The sequence below is a fragment of the Bemisia tabaci genome, chromosome 4, assembly GCF_918797505.1.
Source record: "Bemisia tabaci chromosome 4, PGI_BMITA_v3".
Classification (NCBI taxonomy): Eukaryota; Metazoa; Arthropoda; class Insecta; order Hemiptera; family Aleyrodidae; genus Bemisia; species Bemisia tabaci.
In genome coordinates this window covers 9,250,718-9,271,307 of record NC_092796.1, presented here as the reverse complement: position 1 = coordinate 9,271,307, position 20,590 = coordinate 9,250,718, and the positions used below count along the sequence as shown (strand labels likewise).

At 34.9% G+C, this 20,590-nt stretch overlaps 1 protein-coding gene across 2 annotated transcripts; it reads right to left on the bottom strand.

The window, feature by feature from the left end:
* Positions 1 to 862: 862 nt before the first annotated feature.
* Positions 863 to 18,160, bottom strand: rb (adaptor related protein complex 3 subunit ruby). Of its 2 annotated transcripts, none has more exons than XM_019045212.2 (17): positions 17,930 to 18,160; positions 16,192 to 16,321; positions 15,810 to 15,885; positions 14,626 to 14,796; positions 13,215 to 13,375; positions 12,253 to 12,355; positions 11,227 to 11,373; positions 9,286 to 9,468; positions 8,528 to 8,680; positions 8,124 to 8,317; positions 7,586 to 7,659; positions 6,237 to 6,457; positions 5,086 to 5,335; positions 4,249 to 4,476; positions 3,391 to 3,494; positions 2,525 to 2,814; positions 863 to 1,604 (listed from the first exon to the last, which is right to left on the bottom strand). In XM_019045212.2, exons 2-17 carry the CDS (start codon positions 16,293 to 16,295, stop codon positions 890 to 892), a joined length of 3,174 nt encoding a protein of 1,057 aa, XP_018900757.2. In that variant the 5' UTR covers positions 16,296 to 16,321; positions 17,930 to 18,160; the 3' UTR covers positions 863 to 889. The 2 variants fall into 2 exon arrangements, with proteins under 2 accessions (XP_018900757.2, XP_018900756.2); XM_019045211.2 differs by lacking the exon at positions 17,930 to 18,160 and adding an exon at positions 17,730 to 17,898.
* Between the last annotated feature and the right edge of the window lie 2,430 nt (positions 18,161 to 20,590).

The following is a 20,590-nucleotide window of genomic DNA, read 5'->3' as shown; positions in this document are numbered from 1 at the left end:
TATTTAAGCTTTTTAAACACATTTTCTACTGTACTTTCTTGTGTTAAATTATTGACTTAAGTTTCCTTAATTTAGCTGTTTTTTGCCGATTGTTTATTTCTCTGGTGTTGCATAAATAGGGTGTCTACTAAATCTGGCTGGGAAATATTGAGTTATTTTACAGTTCTTTTCCAGAACCTTTCCAAAATCTTTAAGAGACGAAATTCGAAAATTTTCGAAATTCATGCCCAAATCGCGAGAAAAATGACGTAGCCAGGAAATTCGAGGCTCATCCATAGCCTGAGGATAGACTGGCTTTACAATTTCGATCGAGGGGAAAAATATTTCAGTGAGAATCATTGCGCAACGGATTGTACATTTTCCATTCTGTTTTAAAAAACACCCGTGGTATGTAGCAAAAAAATCCGGACCTTTGCAGGGAATTTTCGTACTTTTTCTGTGCTTTCGGACCGCCTTAAAAAAATCAGCACTATTTCCGGACCAGTAAGCACCTTGGCATGAAAACGCTTGAATTGCAAACGGGTGTAACTGAGAGCTATGAAGAATGCCAGTGCTGTAGGTCTAGCGGAAAATCATTTGCAGTTTTCTTCTTTGAGTCATCATAAGAACTCTTTATCACGTAAAAAACCAAAAACCTCGATTTTTGAAGAGCATTTACTTAGGTACGTCATCTTCGATTATTCCCTTAATTAAGACAAGGGAAGAGTTTTAATCACACCCTCTTTTGGTAATGAAAGATGCACTTACTTACAACGCTGATACTCACTACTATTTATGTACTTAGTATTCATGATACAGCTTTAGCTGAGGGCGTCTGGGGAAAATATTGGAGGGTAAAGAAGATGAACTATATGATGACAAATGATAGCAAAGATGTATAACAAGTTTTTTACTTAGACAAAATATTTTTTACAAACGTCAGCATCATTGATCCAAAGATTGCATCATTACAATTGACAGTAAGGTCTACATTATTTTCATTAACAATTGCAGTACACAGAACTAAAACTTTCTGCGAAGTTGTCTGACCTGCAAACCGGTATACATTGTCTGACGAGGACACGACACTGAAATTACATGCTTCTAACACTGTCGTCAATACTGAGCATGAGGGTTTGAGAGAGAACTTGGCGGTCTGCTCGTTCATCCCTCGCAAATTACTCTGTTTCGACAAAAACACAGACTCTTGCATTATGAAAGGCTGGACAAGTTCACCTACAGGTGCAGAGAATGAAACCTTCGCCACATGCTCCATCCCGCTATGCATCCAGACAATATCAAAATTGACAGGTTTGATTGAGTCGTTGAAGTCAACTCCTATTGTCCCAATAGTGTTCTTCAGAGGTGGAATTTCTAGGATCGTTGTGAAATCGTTGATCATCATTCCTGATGACAAATTTTTCGCACCGATGTGGATATTTGTGAGGGCCTCTGATGACTCATGATTGGTGAATGTCAGCTCGATGGAGACCATAGTAGGAGAGAAAGGATTTGGGGACCGAGTGAAGCGCCCGCTAATGCTCAGCTGGTTTTTGCCACCGTTAATTTTGTTCAGCAGTTCAAAAGACTTTCCTGATGAGTGGGATGAAGTGGTCACTTGGGCGCTATTCAGAGTATAAAAAACTTGAATTATTTTCAACACGACGTGAAGAACTTTAGATTGCTAATTAATACAATTTGCATTACAAAATTACCTCCGAATAAACAAAAACTAACTTCATTGAGAAGTTTTAGCATTCTTTAGATATTCTCCCAAATTTGATGGTTGTCCCAGTAAGTATCGGCTTCACTTCACATGTAGCCTGACTTTTTTCAAATATTAACTTGATTAACAGAGCGAAATGTAACATTCTACTAAGAAAGATGAGTTTCTCCTTTCTAATGTAGAGAAAATTCTTAAAAATTTTGAGATGTTATGAATGATGCTAACTTTCTGATAAAAAAAACTTGGACATGAGAGAAAATTATGCAATGAGAAATGGAAAAAAATTTGCAATCCTGAACTACAATTTCTGGCTCAGTTTACAAACAACGTATAAATCATTAGTTTTTCTATGTACAGAAGCATTTTTAAGGATGAGCCAGGAATTGGAGTTCCTAAATGCAAAATGAAGTTCAGATGTAGTTGAGCTGATTCTTTCAAGAGTGAATTGCAAATGCCATCTCTGAAAGTCGTTTGTGATAATACTTGATGTTATAAAAGTGTATTACATGGAAAATTTAAAAAAATGTGAGCAGATTATCATCTTGATTACAGAAAAAAAAAAAAATCCGCAACATTCGAGGCATGCAGAACACATTGAGAAGAAACAAACACGTTGCAAGTAGTGAATTATAAGCTCACTTAAATTTGGACATTTTTTGAGCACTCTGTTTTACAACTAGTAGAGGGGAAAAGGAAATATTCATTTACTTGCAATGAATCACACTCATCAGTTTTGGGTCTCCATTTCTTCTTCTTAGTGTGTTGATAATTTTTTCAAGATTTCTAGTTTACCTGAAGTGTAAATAAAATGACACTCACCCGAACAGCGGTGCAGGAGACGAGACTGAAGCTGAGACTGGAGTGAGGAATCCACCCAGAGACGGTGTCATGACTGGTGTAGACATGCTCGGGACAAAGTCATCTAAATCCAGCAACAGATCGACGTTGCTCTTTGGCTTGGAGGCAGTTGTAGGGGTCACATTAGACTTCTTCTTGTTCACGACTTTCGGAGGAGCCTCGTCTGAATCGGATTCCTCTTCGCTATCAGTGTACTCTTCACTGCTGCTTGAGGTGGCGCTTTTAATCAATTTGTTGGATTTCACCGGTTTCTGCAAGAGATTCCAAATGAATTCATACCATTAATTAAACTAAGCACCAAATACTAGGAATTGAAAAAAATCCTCGCATGAATCGAGATTCTGAGAACTAAGTGTAAAACGCAGAAATTTCTGAAATTGCTTTACATTCACGACAAAATTTAGAGATGAGGCAATCTAAAAGATTAAAGGTAGCAGGTCAAATTGGCTCAGTGGGATGATTTTATAGAAGACTCCTGATTATCCGAACTAATTGGGACAGGACCAATTTGGTTATCGATACAAATTTTTGGGTCTGCTACAGGTTTTTGGTTGCTTTTACTGTCTGTAAAAGCAACTAACAGGTGAGTTGAACCAATTCATGTTAAGGCTGTCCAGATTAAATAAAACTCAAATAGTTTTTTTGAGATTGGATCCACTTTTGGGGTTTGGGGACTTCCTTAGTGAGTGTCAGCAATTAGCAAATAAAACTGTAATTTTCTAAAAACAAATTTGAAAATTTGAAAACCGCATTTCGAGGACAGATGAAGAGAGGAGAATTATTCTAAATTTATAAAAAACGGTAAAAAGAATGAATCAGATCTTTACCTTTGGTTCCTTATCACTATCCTCTTCTGATGATGATTCTTCTTCTTCAGATCCACTCTCTTCTTCGCTAGATTCTTCCTCACTTCCTGATTCACTATCAGATTCTGTGAGCAAAGAAAGGAAGAAATGATTTCGGTTTTCTGACTTAGATCCAGTTATTCATAATATTATTGCACCCCAAACATTATTACTTTCAGGCTTAAATAATTAGTTGGTGCGTATTTCCCACAATATTCTAAAACAGGCATTTTGAAGACTTATGATTCATGTTTGAATTATTTCATTATTTTGAATTTTTAACTAATATTTTAGAAAAGAGAGAATAGGAAATGTTGAAGCGCAGGGTGCAGAAAAGGCATTTTTCAGTTGCGGTGTCTTAAAATCTTCACTAATGTTTCATCCATTTTGATCAAAGCAAATTGATGTAAAACTTAAAACTTTTACGCAGGTCTTCACAATTTTAAAATGCTCAAAACAAAACATCTAAGGAAATTTACCGACTAATTTCCTCTCTAAAATATTAAGTAGCAGGGGAGATTCTGGAACAACGCAACCGATAAGTACCCTTTCTGAATGCAACACCTCAATTTAGGGTGGTTTCCTCATCAATTCATATCACTGTAAACGTTTTATGAATTTTTTTGGGACAACAATCACTAGAGTACAAAGATTTAACTGTACCAAACTTGAAATTGCTTAAAAATAGAGAATATATCTAGCAGGTGATGTTTTTCAGGGCATGATTCCTCCTTAAAAATCCATTAGAGAGTATAAATATTCATGGCCATAGGAAATGAAATGTATTTGTCGGCACTTACGCAGTACCAGTTCAAAGAAGAGTGTCCATTCAAATTTTACCTTCATCAGGAGATGAGCTATCATTTGAGTCGGAGTAAAACGATGACTCTTTGATTTTCGGTTCTTTGGTTGACTTTTTCACAGGTTTCGGTTGGGGAACTTCTTCCTCCGGGACGTCCCGAACCGAAGGATCCGGCTCCTTCTCAGGGAAATCAGGCAGATCATGATAACCAATAGCTCGAGTATTGATGTAGTGGGATAGAGAACCCATTTGGAACTCTTCTCGGTCTGAATGATACAAAAACCAGACAAAAACTTGATTAATATTCTTTGGAGACCAAAAAGAAAAGAAATGAAAAATGAAAAACCCTAAAAAATTGAAGCGATATTTCGCAAAGGTGACGTGAGTGGCTCCTTTTTAAAGTGATTTGACCCCTATACATTTTTTGGATAAATTTCCCGGCTGAAGTAAATATGCTTGATTGATTTTGGAGTGAAATGTCTCGATTTTTATGCATACAATTTTAGCCATGTTCCCCAAATTTTTGTTTTAAAATTTTATAATATCTGATACTTATTTAATCTGTATCCTAAAAAAACATCAAACTATTTGAAAATTACATTAGAATATTACATTATTTAAAGCGAAAAAAATTCCATTGATACCAATTCTTCTCAAAAAAATAATGCTGAGAACATCGATTTTATATTACTTAAAGAAAAGAAATATCAGCTATCACTATTCATTGGCAGTAACCTTGGTACTGAATACAAAATTCAATGTATTATGATATCATAGTTGGAAGAAAAACTTGATGAAATCAAATAATAATTACAAAAAAGACTTGAAAATAAACCATACCTACATTCAATGTCAGTCAAATCAAAACAACTTACCAACGAATTTCGATTGCAGTAATGGGGCAGGTTTAGTTGCCATGAATATATTTTTCGCCTGTTTAGAGAGACTCGACTCAGTGTTGGGAAAGAGGAACTGACGCAAAAATCTGGACCTGTCCCTAATATCATAGTTTTGATCGTATCTGGCAAGTGTGAGAACATATTGGCATAGCAATGCTGTTTGAGATGGGTTTGTCAGGTATAATTTTACAGCTAAGTTCAGTACTTGGAGTTTAACGATATCCTCCTGGAAAAATGAAACAAGAAAATCGTTAACAAATTTTACCATTCACACTAATCATTTTATCCATAAAAAAATTAATTTGTTTTATTTTTCTACATGAATAAATAGCATGCGGCATCCCCAAAATATTGATAAGCAAGATAAAAAAAATAAAGAGATACATAAAATTATTCTAATTTTTAGTGTTTTAAAAATAAAAGTTGATAAATTCTTCAGTTAGCCGTACTTTTGTTAATTGTTTTAGTTCTTTAGTTCATTTCATCTCCCCGATTTAACGAATAGAAATAAATCAAGTTTTTTGGTTGAAAAATTCTAAAGGGTCTTCTTGCCTTTTGATTTAATTTAAGATTTTTTACTTAAATATTTATTTTTACCTTTGATTTAAAATTATATAAAACATTTCCAATCCGAATAGCATTGCAAAACTTATGAGTTAACAAAGAATGGCTTAACTGTTCCACATTAGTTTCCAAGACACATTAAAAAATCTTACACAAGCATAACTGGGTCGAAGGGACCATTAAAGAGGGTAAGCGACCGAGAAACTTGATATATGTCCCTTCCTCAAAATTTACATAGAATACGCAGGATGTATTAAAATTTCCAAGTTCAGCTCAAAAGTAAGAAATGGCAGTTTTTTCTACGTTCATTCACACTTCCCATACAGAAAAACGGGAGTCTACTTGAGTCAAATTGAGCACTAAAGGATTTTGGTATATTCCTTGATGAAAGAATCCTTTTCGATGCCAACTTTTTTTTTGAATGGAATCGAAGATACTTTGTATCAGAAGAGGAGGAAATGCGATTGAAACCAAGTTCCAGTCATTTGCTTACGTAGATGGATTGTTTTCAATGTCAGATCCAAAGTATCAGATCTGATGATTTGATAGTACAAAGTTTTTACCTCATTGACGAAATTCTTGGCCATTTTCCTCAAGACATCAGGGCCAATAGTGGGAACTAGAGGCGAATACTCTCCTAGAAGCCAAAGTATGGATGCCAATGCATGAGGAACAGTTATTGTGTCTGTCAGCTTTGCCATGTGCCTGATAATATCTACATGGGCACTTGGCTGGGTTTGCAAAAGTTTTTTGATCACCACTACACTTTCAGCGACTACAGCCTCTGCAATGAATTAATTTTATGAGGAAAATATTAAAATTCAAAGATGCTTTTCACACTTTGAAAGAATTTAAAACTGACAACTGGACAAGGTAAAATGTAAAAGTACTTTGTTTATTTTCTCATATGTATAAATTGTACACAGAACTCAGTGAATACATAAAAGATTACTTGGTAAAAACTGGTGCTTTTGGCACTCACCAATTCAAACTGGGACAAGTCACTTGCAATACAATTATTGTTTAACGAGCTTAATTCTTTACAATTTAAGTAGTTACATGTATCCAAGAATACAGGAGATTTCTGTGGGAAGGAACTCTATTATTTGTCAAACATATCACTTTATTTCCATAGATGGGATATTTTCTTCCTACAAGCAAGAAGTTTGAATATAAAGGTTCTAAAGTGAGCCATATAATGCTGAATTCTAAGTTGCCAGTTGATTCTGAACTTTCAGCTTCATTCAAAGTGTTCTGCGTGAAAATTTGTACAAGTAAGTAAACAAATCTAAAAATACTTTGATTATTGCCATCTCCTCGTCTCGTTTTGCCATGTTAAATCATAATAAGGCTGAGAAATACGTCCAACTTGTTGGACCTTGCGGTGAAAATCATGCATCTGGTTTCAAGGCTCACATTACTACTTTGGATGACACTTAATCCAATTTACTTATACCTTCTTATTAAGTTTTAGTTTTGATTCATTACAAATGAGATTAAGATTAATATGAAAAATTCCATTGTATTTGAATCAAGTGATTTAAAAATACACAATTTGCTTTTCTTTAGACTCTCTTTTTTACCTTTTTTCATCAAAGCCAACTATTTTAATAAAATTTCTCCAACAGAAAATGACTTTACGCTCTAAATGCATCTGTGTTGTAAATTTAAGAGACTACAGATGATAAACAAGATTGATGAAAGAGGCCGTGTCTAGAAAAAGTGAGATGAGGTGTTTTCAAACAATAAGATTCAATTAGCTCCACATGAAAAAATGTTCAATAAAGCCCTCTTAAATATGACGATTTAATTGAATTTCTTCTAAGTAATTGATAGTTAGTTAGTCATTACTAAAATTATATCAAAATTCCCAACATATAACTACTGAGTGAAAAGATTTAGATGTACAAACCATCTCTATTAGACAACATTGCGACTAAACCAGTAAGACAGCTGTCTGTCACTTCTTTAATGCTAGAGGCACACCTGAAAAATAAAGTAAAGGGAGTTAAGATCACTGGATTTAAGGACTAATACTAACTTGAGAACTCATGGGGAGAAGAATTTTAAATAACTGTCTTAAACAGGAATTTCAAACTCATACATAACATTAGACATGGAAAAACATTTTCTTGGTTAATCTTCGCACTAGAAAATGTTAGCGGTGGATGAGCTTCAATCAAATCAACATTCAGAAAAAAAGACCACATAATCATGACACTGATTGGTAGTGATATTAACATTACTAAATGAAAAAATGCACTTAAAATTGGGAGGTTTGATTATTTTAATGTGGCGATGGTTACCTTGTTCCATCTTTTTTAGCAAAACAACAGATGAAAAATGAAAAAACAGGGAGAAAATTATTTTAATGACTTGGTAAAATAATATAAGGTTAGATTCAATGAGTGAACAAGTTGGGAGATAACAAAATATAAGCTGAAACAAACCTTCCTATAGCTTGAATAGCGGCTGCAACAAATTTTTTATCTTGGCTAGAAATGTATGTTTGAAACTCGCGCAGAATAACTGAGATATTGGATTCTGAAGCTAGGTTGGTCAGCACTTCTAGTTTCAATATTTTTATGTGAGTAAGGTCACTAGTCCGAACAAAGAAACTCTTCAGGTAAGGTTCAAACATAGCCTGAAACAAATATAGGACATGACATGAATTTTGAAAACCCAGAGTCACATAGTATATTGTATCAATTGGTATCAATTGTATCATTACATTTTTGTTTTATTTTGACTAAGTTAATATTTTCGGGTAGATATCCAGAGAAATACTCATGAGCATTCTGGGTTAGCTGTTTCAATACCACCTTTTAAAAACGAATACCTTTAAAATCCTTACCTTACGATGCACAGAAATGGCAGCTATGGAGTTTAGAACAACTGATTGAACTTCTCTGTGAGAGCGAAGTAATCGTATCAAGGATTTCGCGACTAAAGAAACTTCGGACCTAGGAGCACAATGATGGTACAACTGTGCAACACTCATCACAACCTGAAACATTGAATAAATAATGCGTAAATTAATTCAATGATTTAAAGACGCACATAAGAGGGGCTTACAAGACGCATTGATGCAGTTTTTCCTACTTTGAAAAATATATTTTTGAAATTTCGAAATCGCATGGATCCTTATGGTGAAGAAAAAGTTCAAACTGACTTTTTGATGCTTAAAAATTGGAATTTGGGAGCACGGACTTTGTGCCTTGATAATGATCGTAACAATTTAAAAGCTTTGGCTTTAATCTAATAAATATCTTTCATAACACATTGGTGTTGTGTATTCACATAGCAAATTCCTACCATTATTATTGGTGTTACGGTGATTTCCATAACCTTGTTCATATATAATTCTGACTGGTGCTTAACCATTCAAGTAAAGTAATTGAGCTTCCTTTAATTTTTTGGCTAATTTTCCTTGATTCAACTAAATGATCTTAAAACATAAAACTATTATTATGGTGGATTTTGAATAATGAGATTAATAAGAAATTAATAAAATCATTATAAAAAATGTCAAGTTAGAAGAGAACAACTTAAAGAATCTTTCGAACAAAATGCTTAAACGAATATCCACGTCATCATCTTAAAGGAACTTACTGCAGCATTTCGACTCTGAAGAAGAGGTTTGGTGTTGCGCAATAACAGGCGATGATCTGGATCAAGAGTAATTGTTTCCTTTTTCTTGCCATTGACGTTGGCTTTGTTTTTGCTTGATACTACATCGTCCTCATCATCATCGTCATCATAGAATGGTGAGTCTTCGCTACTTTCAACATCGCCCTGAAAACAGATGCAGTTGGATAGTTGATACTTGGCTTGCGGAAAAATTTTCAAGAGAAAATAAGTTAAAACATTAAGGAACATTAGTTCAAAAAGGGATACGTATACCTTAGAGTTTCCTGTTAAGGATCAAATCAAAATACTTAAATATGAAAAACTAATGGCTCATTGCAAATATGTGGATAAAAATTTGCCATTTTTCTCCATTAAATCTATCTTTATGGAAAAACAAGACTAATTATACTCAATAAAAATTTTGGTCATGTTTCTTCTCCATCTGAGCGCTTTTACTAAAAAAATCAAATGAGATAATAGCTGACTAGACCAGGTCTAGATTAGATTTAAACACCATATAATTTGATGGCTCACTGAAATTTCATGGAAAGCAACTACAAAATGTTGAAAATGTCCAAAATCAACTCGCAAAAAAAACATTGTTTATGCTTTACATTAAACTCAGAAAATTCAAACTTCTTGCCTCTGAAAAAAACCAAAAACCTTAATATATATGTTACGGTCAATGTTAGGGGGCCGGCCGATGCTGTCACTGACCGGCCAATGATAGCATCGGCCGAAATCTAGGGCCAATTCGATTGGCCGGCCAATCATGTCATCGGCCAAAAAGCCCAGTCACCGTTAACATTTTCACGGCAAGGTGAACAATGGCCGGCCGATGATGACAGTGGCCAATGACTGCCGGCCATTGTTCATTCACATTATAAAACACCGTAAAACTGAAAACATACCACATGAGAGGAAACAAATGAGTGAATGTGTAATTACTACAGCTGTTTGATTTATTTTTTAGAAGGTTTTTTTTTATTTATTTTACATTTCTTTCTACTTTAAAAATTGGAGCATTTTTTTTGTTTTTTTTTTTTTTAACCCACAGCTGTAATAATTATTTCAAGAGGCAACGTTGAGTTTTAATTTACCTTATTTGTTGGTGCACGCCTTAGTGACGCGGTTGCCGCTTGGTCACTCAACTCTCTCACGTTCAATTGATAAATGATAACAGATCCAACATTGGCCGTCACCCCTCGGCCAAACAGTACATTGGCCGGTCAATATGTGACGGTTTTATTGTTAAGAAAACATTTCTCAAAATCGCTGGCCATTGACGTCATTGGCCAACCAATGACATCTTCGGCCAAACCCGGCCACGGTCAACATTGGCCGGCCAATGACATACGCTTCCCCATTCCCTAACATTGACCGTAACATATACATAGGGCGGGAAATCCATACGGTAAAAAAAAAAAAATCTTTCCATCAATTTTTTATTGATGGATCGATGAGAATGACTGTCCATTCCTGGCTAGAAAATATTCCATTAAATTATTAAATTCAAGCTTTGGACCAAACTTAATAAACATTGCTTTACTGGAAATTTAGCATCAGTAGACGAAAGTCCCATTTCAAGATGTTATACATCACAAGACATACATTTAAAGACATTTACAAGTCTATATTTAAAGACTTCTGAGTTTATGTAAAATTCTGTTTTGAACTTGATGAGTGGTGTAAAGTGGTATGTCTGAGTTAAGAAATCGAAAGAGACTTTTCGGAACTTTTAAAATGCATTTAGCAGAAAACTGAAAAATTCGATTTTCAGAGTATTTTCTCTCTTTCAGGACTTTCCTTAAGAAAAAATATACATTTACATCAAATGAAAGAAATTGAGAGGAAACCAGTGAGCAACAAAATTTTGAAAGCTTACAATCAGAAAAAAAAAGAACAAAAAATTTGATTACTTACACCTCTGTTGGGATCCAAAAACTGAGTTCTTGCATAACGAGTAAGCATATTTACAATAACTACTTGTCCCCATTCATCTATGTCTAGGAGTAAATTGCACAGTTTACGATAATTTTTATGAATGAGGTCAATTCTCTCGGGACACACCTGAAACAAAAAATGTATCTTATTACGCTTTCTGCCTCCAAAAGGGACTTAATTTAGAATTTAACAGAATGTGATAGAATATATGTAACAGAATTTGTTACATACAGTTCCCGCCACTTCTTAGTGTTTTTTTTTCAGTTAGAATTTAACTCGACAAGCTTATCACACATTGAGCAGATTAAGCCACAATACATTTCAAATAGAGCCACTTCCAGATAAGTCATACAACTTTTGGAGAGGGACAAAAGATCATCCATCTTCACTTTGGAACTGAGAGAAAATACAAGGATCAAGAAGGCAGATATTCCGTCTAAGTATAAAAGTGGGTAAATTTATTTGGTGTGGATTCTATTATTGTGAAAATTAAAATCATTACTAGGCGCTCTTCATGCACTCCATCAGCTTTAAAGATGGTACAATTTTACAGCAACAAATTTCTGATGACTATTCTTCATAACAACATGTTCTTATGGAGCAATACCTAATTAAATAAAAAATGATTTTTATGTGTATATAATTTTGATGCTCCCTTCAAGAGGCTCTATGAATGAGCACTTATTTCTATTCTAAAAATTAAGTAGATAAACATTCAACATAGTTTTACTAAAGTAATAAAGAAAATTCCACAGTCGTGTGCTAACAGAAACATAGTAACACATGTACTTTTGAAAGTTAAGTGTGTAATGCACAAGAGGGATGGGTTGCCTACGAATCTCTTCCATGAATTTCATACCCTTATTTGGACGTATTTCTGCCAAATGGAACTATGTGCACTAGGACATGAGCACTGACACCCATTAGAATATGCACATAACAGGGCTCACGTCATAATGCATATAGTTCCTTATGGCAGAAATACATCCATTTCATCCTTCTTACCTCCTCAAATGCCATAACTGCTGAGCCTACAACAAGCGTTGTCTTATCTGCAAGCAATTTATCTATTAAAAGCACCAATTCGTCTTTTTGCTCGGGATCCAGGCTGTAGCAGAGAACAACAATGTAACAATAATTAAACAGAAAAATTATACAAATTCTTATAATTTCGCTCATTCTTCTGAGGCAATGACATTTTTATATTTTTTATATATATCGCAATCAAAATTGCCATGCAAAATAGAGTAAATGTTTTTCTTTCGGACAGGTGCAATCAATTTTTACAAACAGTTTTAAACCTGAGACCAAAATTTAAAAAAAAATGATTTAAACATAGTGATTACATGACCTGATTGTGCAACGAATTGCCTCACAGCATAATTTTTGGGGATGAAACCCTCATAGCTTTGATGAACTTAGGATGCCTGAAAAGGAAAATCCAAGGAGAGAACATTTACGACGCATTTTTTTGGGAACAAGGGCAAAAAATACATTTTTGTGGGTAGAAAATTACCTTAAAGAAGGTAAATTGTGGAAAAAATGAGACACTTTTCAGAGTTCTTTTGTCAATTTTTATTACTACAATATTCAAAGTAGAGGAGAAACATGATTCGTATTTTTTAGGGGCATTTTTCTCATGAAAACCAACATTTTGATATGCAAGAAATCCTGGCGTAAAGGAATATTTAGTCAGTTTTTCCGACCATGGCACCAAAACGCAACAGGGCTCAATCAAGTTACTTTATCCTGACAATATGGCTTTGCCAAAAATCTGAGGAGCTGTTTTACAAAAAATTAGTTCAATAAAATTGCAAACTAACCCTCCATGCTATTTCATGCACTCTATGTAGCTGAATTGAAACCAGTGTACATACTTAGATAAAGCGTAAATGATCAAGAATTATTCCACTATCCCCAAGGAGGCGAGAAAGTAAAAGTCATGGTGATTAAAAGTAAACACTAACCTGTATAATTTTGGAATAGCATGAGCAGCTGTTTTTCGAACATAAGCCGATAAATCAGAGGCTGAGTCTTTGATTGCTAACATGACAATGGGCACTATCACAGAAACTCGAATACTAGATAAAACTCTCAAGGCACTTGCTCTGATAAGCTGGTTTGGATCCTAGGTTAAAATAATGATCGAACAAAAAAGGTTAATTGGAATTAATTCTTTGCAACGACACGGCAATATGATGAGTAGAGGGACTTTAATGCATTGACTCCTTCCATCTGTAGTATTACAATGAGAAATAGTCGCTTAGTATTTTTAAAAGTCCCGCTACCTTCCTCTCTGCTGAGCTGACGTCACTTCCGCCAATCGGTGAAGGCAACGGTGACGCCGGCTGCTGAGAGGAAGGCGGCCATGATTTTTAGTCTAGTTCAGCTCAAGTCGTAGGAGCACGTTGCGTCCGCGAAAATGTAAGTTTAAAGGTTAAGTTTGAAAGCCCTGGCCTTTGGCCAGGGTACGTTTTCCCTGTCCCTTTCTATTTTCTATGTATGTGAAGTTGCAGTTATCATCAAACCCTTAATTTCCTGAATTAAGTGTTCTTAGTGTTTTCACCGTCCCCAGCATCACCTTGCTCGGTGTTGCTATTTCCTCTTTTTCTTTTTGTTCATCTTCGTCTCGTGTTCGGGTTTCGGTCTAAACGCCGTAACACGTCACATCCTACTGACTTTCTCGTTCGCTAGACGCCTTACCATAAATAAAAAAATAATAAAAAATAGGTATTAAAAAATATTCTTTTAAAATCTGGAAAGCAAATTGGATTTCTGCAAAGCTGTATCTATTAAATCGGAGTCGGCTGAAATACATTTTAATCACTATTAGGAACTTTACAACCGAGTAAAAATTTACAAAGAAAGGAGAATTCATTCTACTTAATGTTTCATGCAATTATTTTATAGAAATTTAAAGTTGTCAGTCAAAACTTGTCATTGACAGTAAATTTCAACAGATCATTTTCAGAGACTGATGAAGTTCCTCTCATTACTTTATGACTCCCCAGCAAACCCTCATATACTAATGGCATATTTCACCTTAAATATTTTTGGTACCTATTGGTACCAATTTGGTACCTATTGGTACCAATTTGGTACCTATTGGTAATATGGTATATTAACCTAACCTAACTCGCTTTCCAAACCTAAAAACTTATATTGACAAGAGGCACACATGGGCTTCATTTTGCAATTGAGACCCATGATTTCTGGCTCATAGACAGCATTTATGTCATTAGTTTCCTTATGCAGATAAGTGATACTAGGGGTGAGCTAGAATTAGAAAATATTGCAAAATTTAGTCCAAATACTTAATCTAATAAGCAAAAATTGCAAAAGAAAAATGGTAAGTTTAGCAGATTTATTATTTCTTACTTTTAAAGCTCTTTGGAATGTAGAAATTGACAGTAAAGCTAAATCTTGTTGTTCTTCAGCATACCGTACAAGATATACATAAACTAGTTTTTTGACCTCAATATTTTTTGAAACCACATTCTTGACCACAGCTGGAAACAGGTCTGATGCATCTCGACCTTTGGCAATCATCTAGAAAAATAAAAAATGATATGAAATTAAAAGGTGCACATTAGAGTTTTGATTCCACTACTTTGTTACCAGTTCTAAAGGTAGAGCAGTGCTGAAACCCATTAACCCACAGGACAAAATTCTTGCATCTTTGACAATATTTCTCGATTTTTATTTTTGATTAATTTGAATTCCATGATGTAAAAATAAAAAAAAAAAACAAGGCATATTGGGGCTCATGGTAATCGCAGGTAGGGTGATCTAGAGCACACACAAGTGTCTTGGATTGGTCAAAACTAGATATGTTAATGAGTGCGATAATACCATTTCAAGTCTGAAGTCCTCGAAATTTTGGATGGTTTTGTGAGGTTACAACTAATTAACATTTTCATGCCATGGTTTTGATGTTAGCAAGTTTCAGCCTGATAAGCTAATAGGTTTTGAGAAATTTATCTCAAAAATACTCAGATGCTTTCTCAGCAGATGTGTTTCAGTGCACTTAAGAATAAAATATGCGGCTAATATGGTTCCTAGTGGCCATAGTTCAGTAATTGGTCAGTCTCCTTTCTGCTGGAAAACAGAATGCAAGTGCCTGCTTTTGATTCTGGGTCATCCTTGTCAAAGGCTGAGAGACCACTTAATGATCTTTTCCCCTCTTGAATACAATAACGAAACTCAAATTGGTGGCTGATGAACTTACTACTGATAAATATTAAAACTCTAGAAGTCAAAGGGGGAGGAAAATGAGTACAACAAAGCTCAGATGGAACTAGAGTGGAAGGTGGAAAATTCTGGTGCTATTAATAAGGCTATTTCCAGCTAGAGGAATGGTGAGAAATGATGGATAACATTGATTCAAAAGGTTATGAGGTTTCCATAGGATAAGAAGATATTATTTTTTCAGCAAAATTTTACAGTGGTATATGCTCGCATGTGATCCAAACAAAAATCACTTAAAAGAAAGGTCATACTCCCCGGAAAAGTTCTTAATTCCCTTGAAAAAATTAGATGATAGAAAATAATGATTTTCTTACTCCAATAATCCTTTTCATGGCCTCGAGTTTTACATGGTCTTTGTTTGTGTCAAGCATTTGTTTGAGATCATCATGCCTAAAAAATAAATAAACAAACAAATAATATTAAAATACAGGTTACATAAATGTCAGTAAAATCTTGTGAAATGAATATTAAAAGCACAATGTCAATCGGTGAACCAAAAGGCACTCCCTGCTCTTTTAGTGATAGTCATGATTCAAAATTTTGAAAATAACAGGCTAATGTGGATATTGTTTGCTAACAGCTGTAGAGATCATATTTATTGTCTCAGTGAGTCTAATTAAAGCTTTAATAGAAATTAAAATTGAGGGAGTCGGAGAGCTTAGAGTGAGTAATAATTGAATAAGAAGATTAACATACTTTTTGAAGTCTGAATTGAAAAATCCACCTGTTGCCGGATCAACTCCATAATCAACATCAAGACTACCGGTCTTTTCATTGCTGTAAGATCCGTTGTTCGCCATGTTTGTTTCCTTTTTATGATGCGAGTCTGTTGAAAATAAAAAATAGTCAATTACTTGTCAGAGAAGTCATAAAAGCTTGTAAAAATTTAAATGCATTCTTTTATGATCTTCCGTTATTTGCTTGATCTACGACATAACTGAGCGAAAAATGCTCCATCTCATGATCGACAGATTACAGTAGACAAGACCCGAATTTGAAAACAGACTGAGTTCCCTCTTTCTTTGAAGACAATTTTTAAAAACTAGGAGAAGTACTAATGATATTTTTGGTAAGACAAAACAAATATTTAATCCCAAGGCTCAATTGCCTGTCCGGAGGGAACAAGTAGCATTATACGTTCCTATTATGACTTACTTACCTTTATTCAAAAATTCAGTCTAATAAAACATTCCTTCCAATTTTATAAAATAGTATTTTTTTTGATCAGCTTCGGGTACCATTTGCTTTGATAGTGAATGACTGCATTCTTTTAGAAAACATATAGGATAGTTATTTCCTAGGTAATGAACTTGATATGGAGAGGAATTCTCTCCTTCCTGGCCTTAAAAAGAAGAGGAAACGAAATTTCAGAAAAGAAAAGTCTCAATCCTGAACGATGGATAGTAGCAGATAAGTAAGTAAAAGTAAAGGCCTCCTAGTTCATCATACAAATTATTGACAACCTTGAAAAGGTACACTATTGAAGCCATCTACTCAATGGGAGTTCGCAATGAAAAATAATGAAAATAACATGCCTACTGCTGAGTTGGGCCTGTATCAAGTAATTTGCCATCTACAGGAAACTGAATACATTAAGGTAAATGCTGATGATGCTGTGATGTTCTCCTGTAATTTTCCAGCTTCTCTTCTTACTCATTGATGTTTAGAAATAATGAATGACAAGATAACTGAATTCATAGGAGCCCAGGCACATTGAAGAATTACAGGAGGACATGATAAGAGAGTACCTGAATGAATACGGTATATTGTGAATCAGATATAATTTTACTGAGTAAATGAACGTTAACCATTTGATTTTGAAAACTTTCCATCACAAACTTCTGATGATCAGATGACTTTAATGGTGCACCTTGCTTAGCACGAATTGCTCTTAGCAATAAGATCACTTATTCCAAAAGCTTCAAAGATATATTCACTTTCCGGCCAAAGTATCACAAGCGCCATGCAACATTTAAAACTATCGCCGCCATTTTAATTTTTTACAGAGAAATTGTTCAACGAAGCTGTCTAAAAATTCCGCTGAATTTTCATTGTGCTCTCAATAAAATTCAGTAAAATTTTCAAACAGATTCAACCAACAGTTTCTCAGTAAAAAAGTAAAATGGCGGCAGAAGTTTTTTAAATGTTCCATTGCGCTTGTGATACTTTGGTTGGAAGGTGACGATATGTACTCCGAAGTTGCTCGAATATCATCAGCAAGAATCAATACACACCTACGTAAAACTCTGGGTGTATCATCAAATCTCACTTATGTTGACGAAAGTTCCTGCTGCGACAATGATGGAAAGAGGGTACAAATCAGAGAATAATCGAATTTTTCCGTTTATTTTTCATCTATTGGAACTCTAACTACCTGTAGACTGTACTTCATCCTATAATATGGATCATGGTCCAAAGATTGGTAGTTACTTACATACAGGTGAGATAAGACCAAATGAGAAGAAAGTGTCACATCACCAGCAGTGTCCAATTAATACACAGAGTGCAAACTAAGGAGAGTTGAAATTTAAACCATGATGAAGAGAAGGAGGAATTTAAAATCTAAGGGAAGACTGAAAGACATATAATAAAAATAATAGCACTATTTCGTATCAGTATGGAAATTGGAATGTCGATCTGCCAAATGTCAATATTTTCGAATAATTTTAGGGTTATGTTATGTTTCCAATTTTCCATCTCCATCCCCGTGCCACATTTTTTGGAACATTGAATGAACCAGAGATAATGATTGGTCCACGCCGAGTTAAGCCGGAAATGGCGGGAATTTACTAATTCTTTCCGGTATCCTGTTCGTCGAAGCGTTTCCGGTCAAAGCAGTTACCAGAGGAAACAGATATTAAGAGTTTCGAAATTAGGACAATTTTTTTGGTGCGGGAAACACTCCTCCTAAGCGGGGGTCTGGCCACCTTTACATTGCTTTGGCGACGCCTACTTGAATGATTACGATGCTACGTCTGATGTAAAAATGATTATAGACATTGTCGTAATTGAAAGGATGTGAAATAAAAACAGCATATATATATTTTTTTTTTAATCGTTGATTTTATTCTTGACGAATACACGGAAAACTCGAAGGGCTCCCAGATAAGAGAAATAAAATATGGCACCGACAATAGTGACGACAAACCAGAGCATGAAGATTTCGATCTGGCCGAATAAGGACTTGTCGAAATACTTCTTCTGATGGATTTTCCACGATCGGTGGGCTATGACGGCGGTGTCGAGACAAACATCCACGATCAAAACGCAAATCGCCATCACACCGACCGCAAGTGCGCCCACTGTCACCACAGCTGTGTCCAACGTTGGCTGGATTCGAGTGTATAATTCCATCGCTAAAAACGGGAAGTATTAGCTCCTGACCTAGTTACAACTGACAACCTAAGAAATGAAATATGAATAAAAATAAAAACATTTTAAATGAAAAAAGAAAATGTAAATAACATGAAAGAAGAGACAGATGAAAAAAAAATCGATTTTAACAAATCGACGGCCAGAGAGCGAAACCACGTAAGTATACCTATCCATTGCGGTGTTCCAAAATTTCCGTTCCTAATTTAATTTTTCGAAGAGAAACAAGTCAAATTTATGGCTTGAAATACAAAAAAGGCCGTATGTATTTCTATGATGGGACAGAACAATTAGGTAAGGAAGTTTTCAAGAAATGACGTTGACTAGGTATAGTTTTCCGAAAAAAAATACTGCTTGACAGGAAGTCTGCAGCGTCGCAAACGGCGAAACGTGGTCTCAAACTTTGGCCATTGATATGTAGGTAAATTAAAAAGTAAAAAAAAAAACAAAAATAAACTTAGAAAGAGAAGAAAAATGTAAAGAACATAAGACGTATTAATGTCAAATCTGTTGCACCATTTCCTCTCTGTCCAAAGACATCCTTCGCGGCATGAAGCTTGATTCGCCTTCATTTCGACCGCTAGGCAACACTCACTAATTCGCGCCATTCACGTCAGAATTAGTTATCAAAATTTTAGAGAATTTACTTCCGATACCTACAGTAAAAAGAAAAAACTTTCGCAGCGATGCAGATTTCTCATCAAATGTTAATTCTAAAAAAAAAAAAAAACCCATTTTATTACATTAAACGTTTAACACCTGGTACTTTTACTGGTTCTTCTTTGTATGAAGAATTTCGACGAGGATATTTTAAAAAAATTGTAATTCTTTCTTTCTCTCAACGAAAAAGAAAGAAAAAATGAATAATAATGAACCGCAATTAGTTTGAAACGTCGCAATCTGCATAAATTCATATCTATTTTTTTACCTGTACAATCGCTTTCCTCATGTGCGACTACCACGATCACGTTCTCTACGGATGCCTCTCGGCTGATTGACGCAATAGCTGTATTTTACGTCCAACATTATAACCAAGCAAACTGCCGTGTTACAGAAAAGAGCAACTTGTATGGACCACGATTAGCACATGCTTTTATGTACCTCGAGGCTCGTTCCAGAATACGACACTTACTGTAAAACGGGAGTGTAGGTAGTCCCAAATCGGCCGCGTGCCGATATATTTTTGTTCACATGAAAAGTATATAGATGGCTATAAAGTCAAAGAATGCGTGTCTCCATTGCAATTAACGTTTAAAATCTCCCAAGTATTTATCTTACCATTTTTTTCTTTCCTTCCTCTAGATGGAAACCAACCAAAAGATCCCTTTCAACAATTTTAGAAATATTTTTGAATGGGTGGGTGAAAAAAATTCACCGAAAAAATTAGATTTTCAATGGATTTTACCGTCGCGATCGGAGGTGTAGGTGCGAGTTTTGCGACCTGGATCATCTGTATTGTGCCTGCTTAGGTATACTCGCTTAAATAAAAATTGTGGCTTAAAGGCTTAAAAATAAATATTTTTGGAAGAGAAAAAAAATGTATATACTTCGGTACTTACTTAATTATTATCGAAATTTTGCTATGGGTACTTGCGTTAATTGCCTAATTTTGGACACGGATCAGAGTGATGAACCTAAAATAATGGACGCTAAAACCACTGCATTCACGCACTGTTAGAACTCGCCCAAAGTGACATCCTCGTACAAAGCAAAACTAAATACT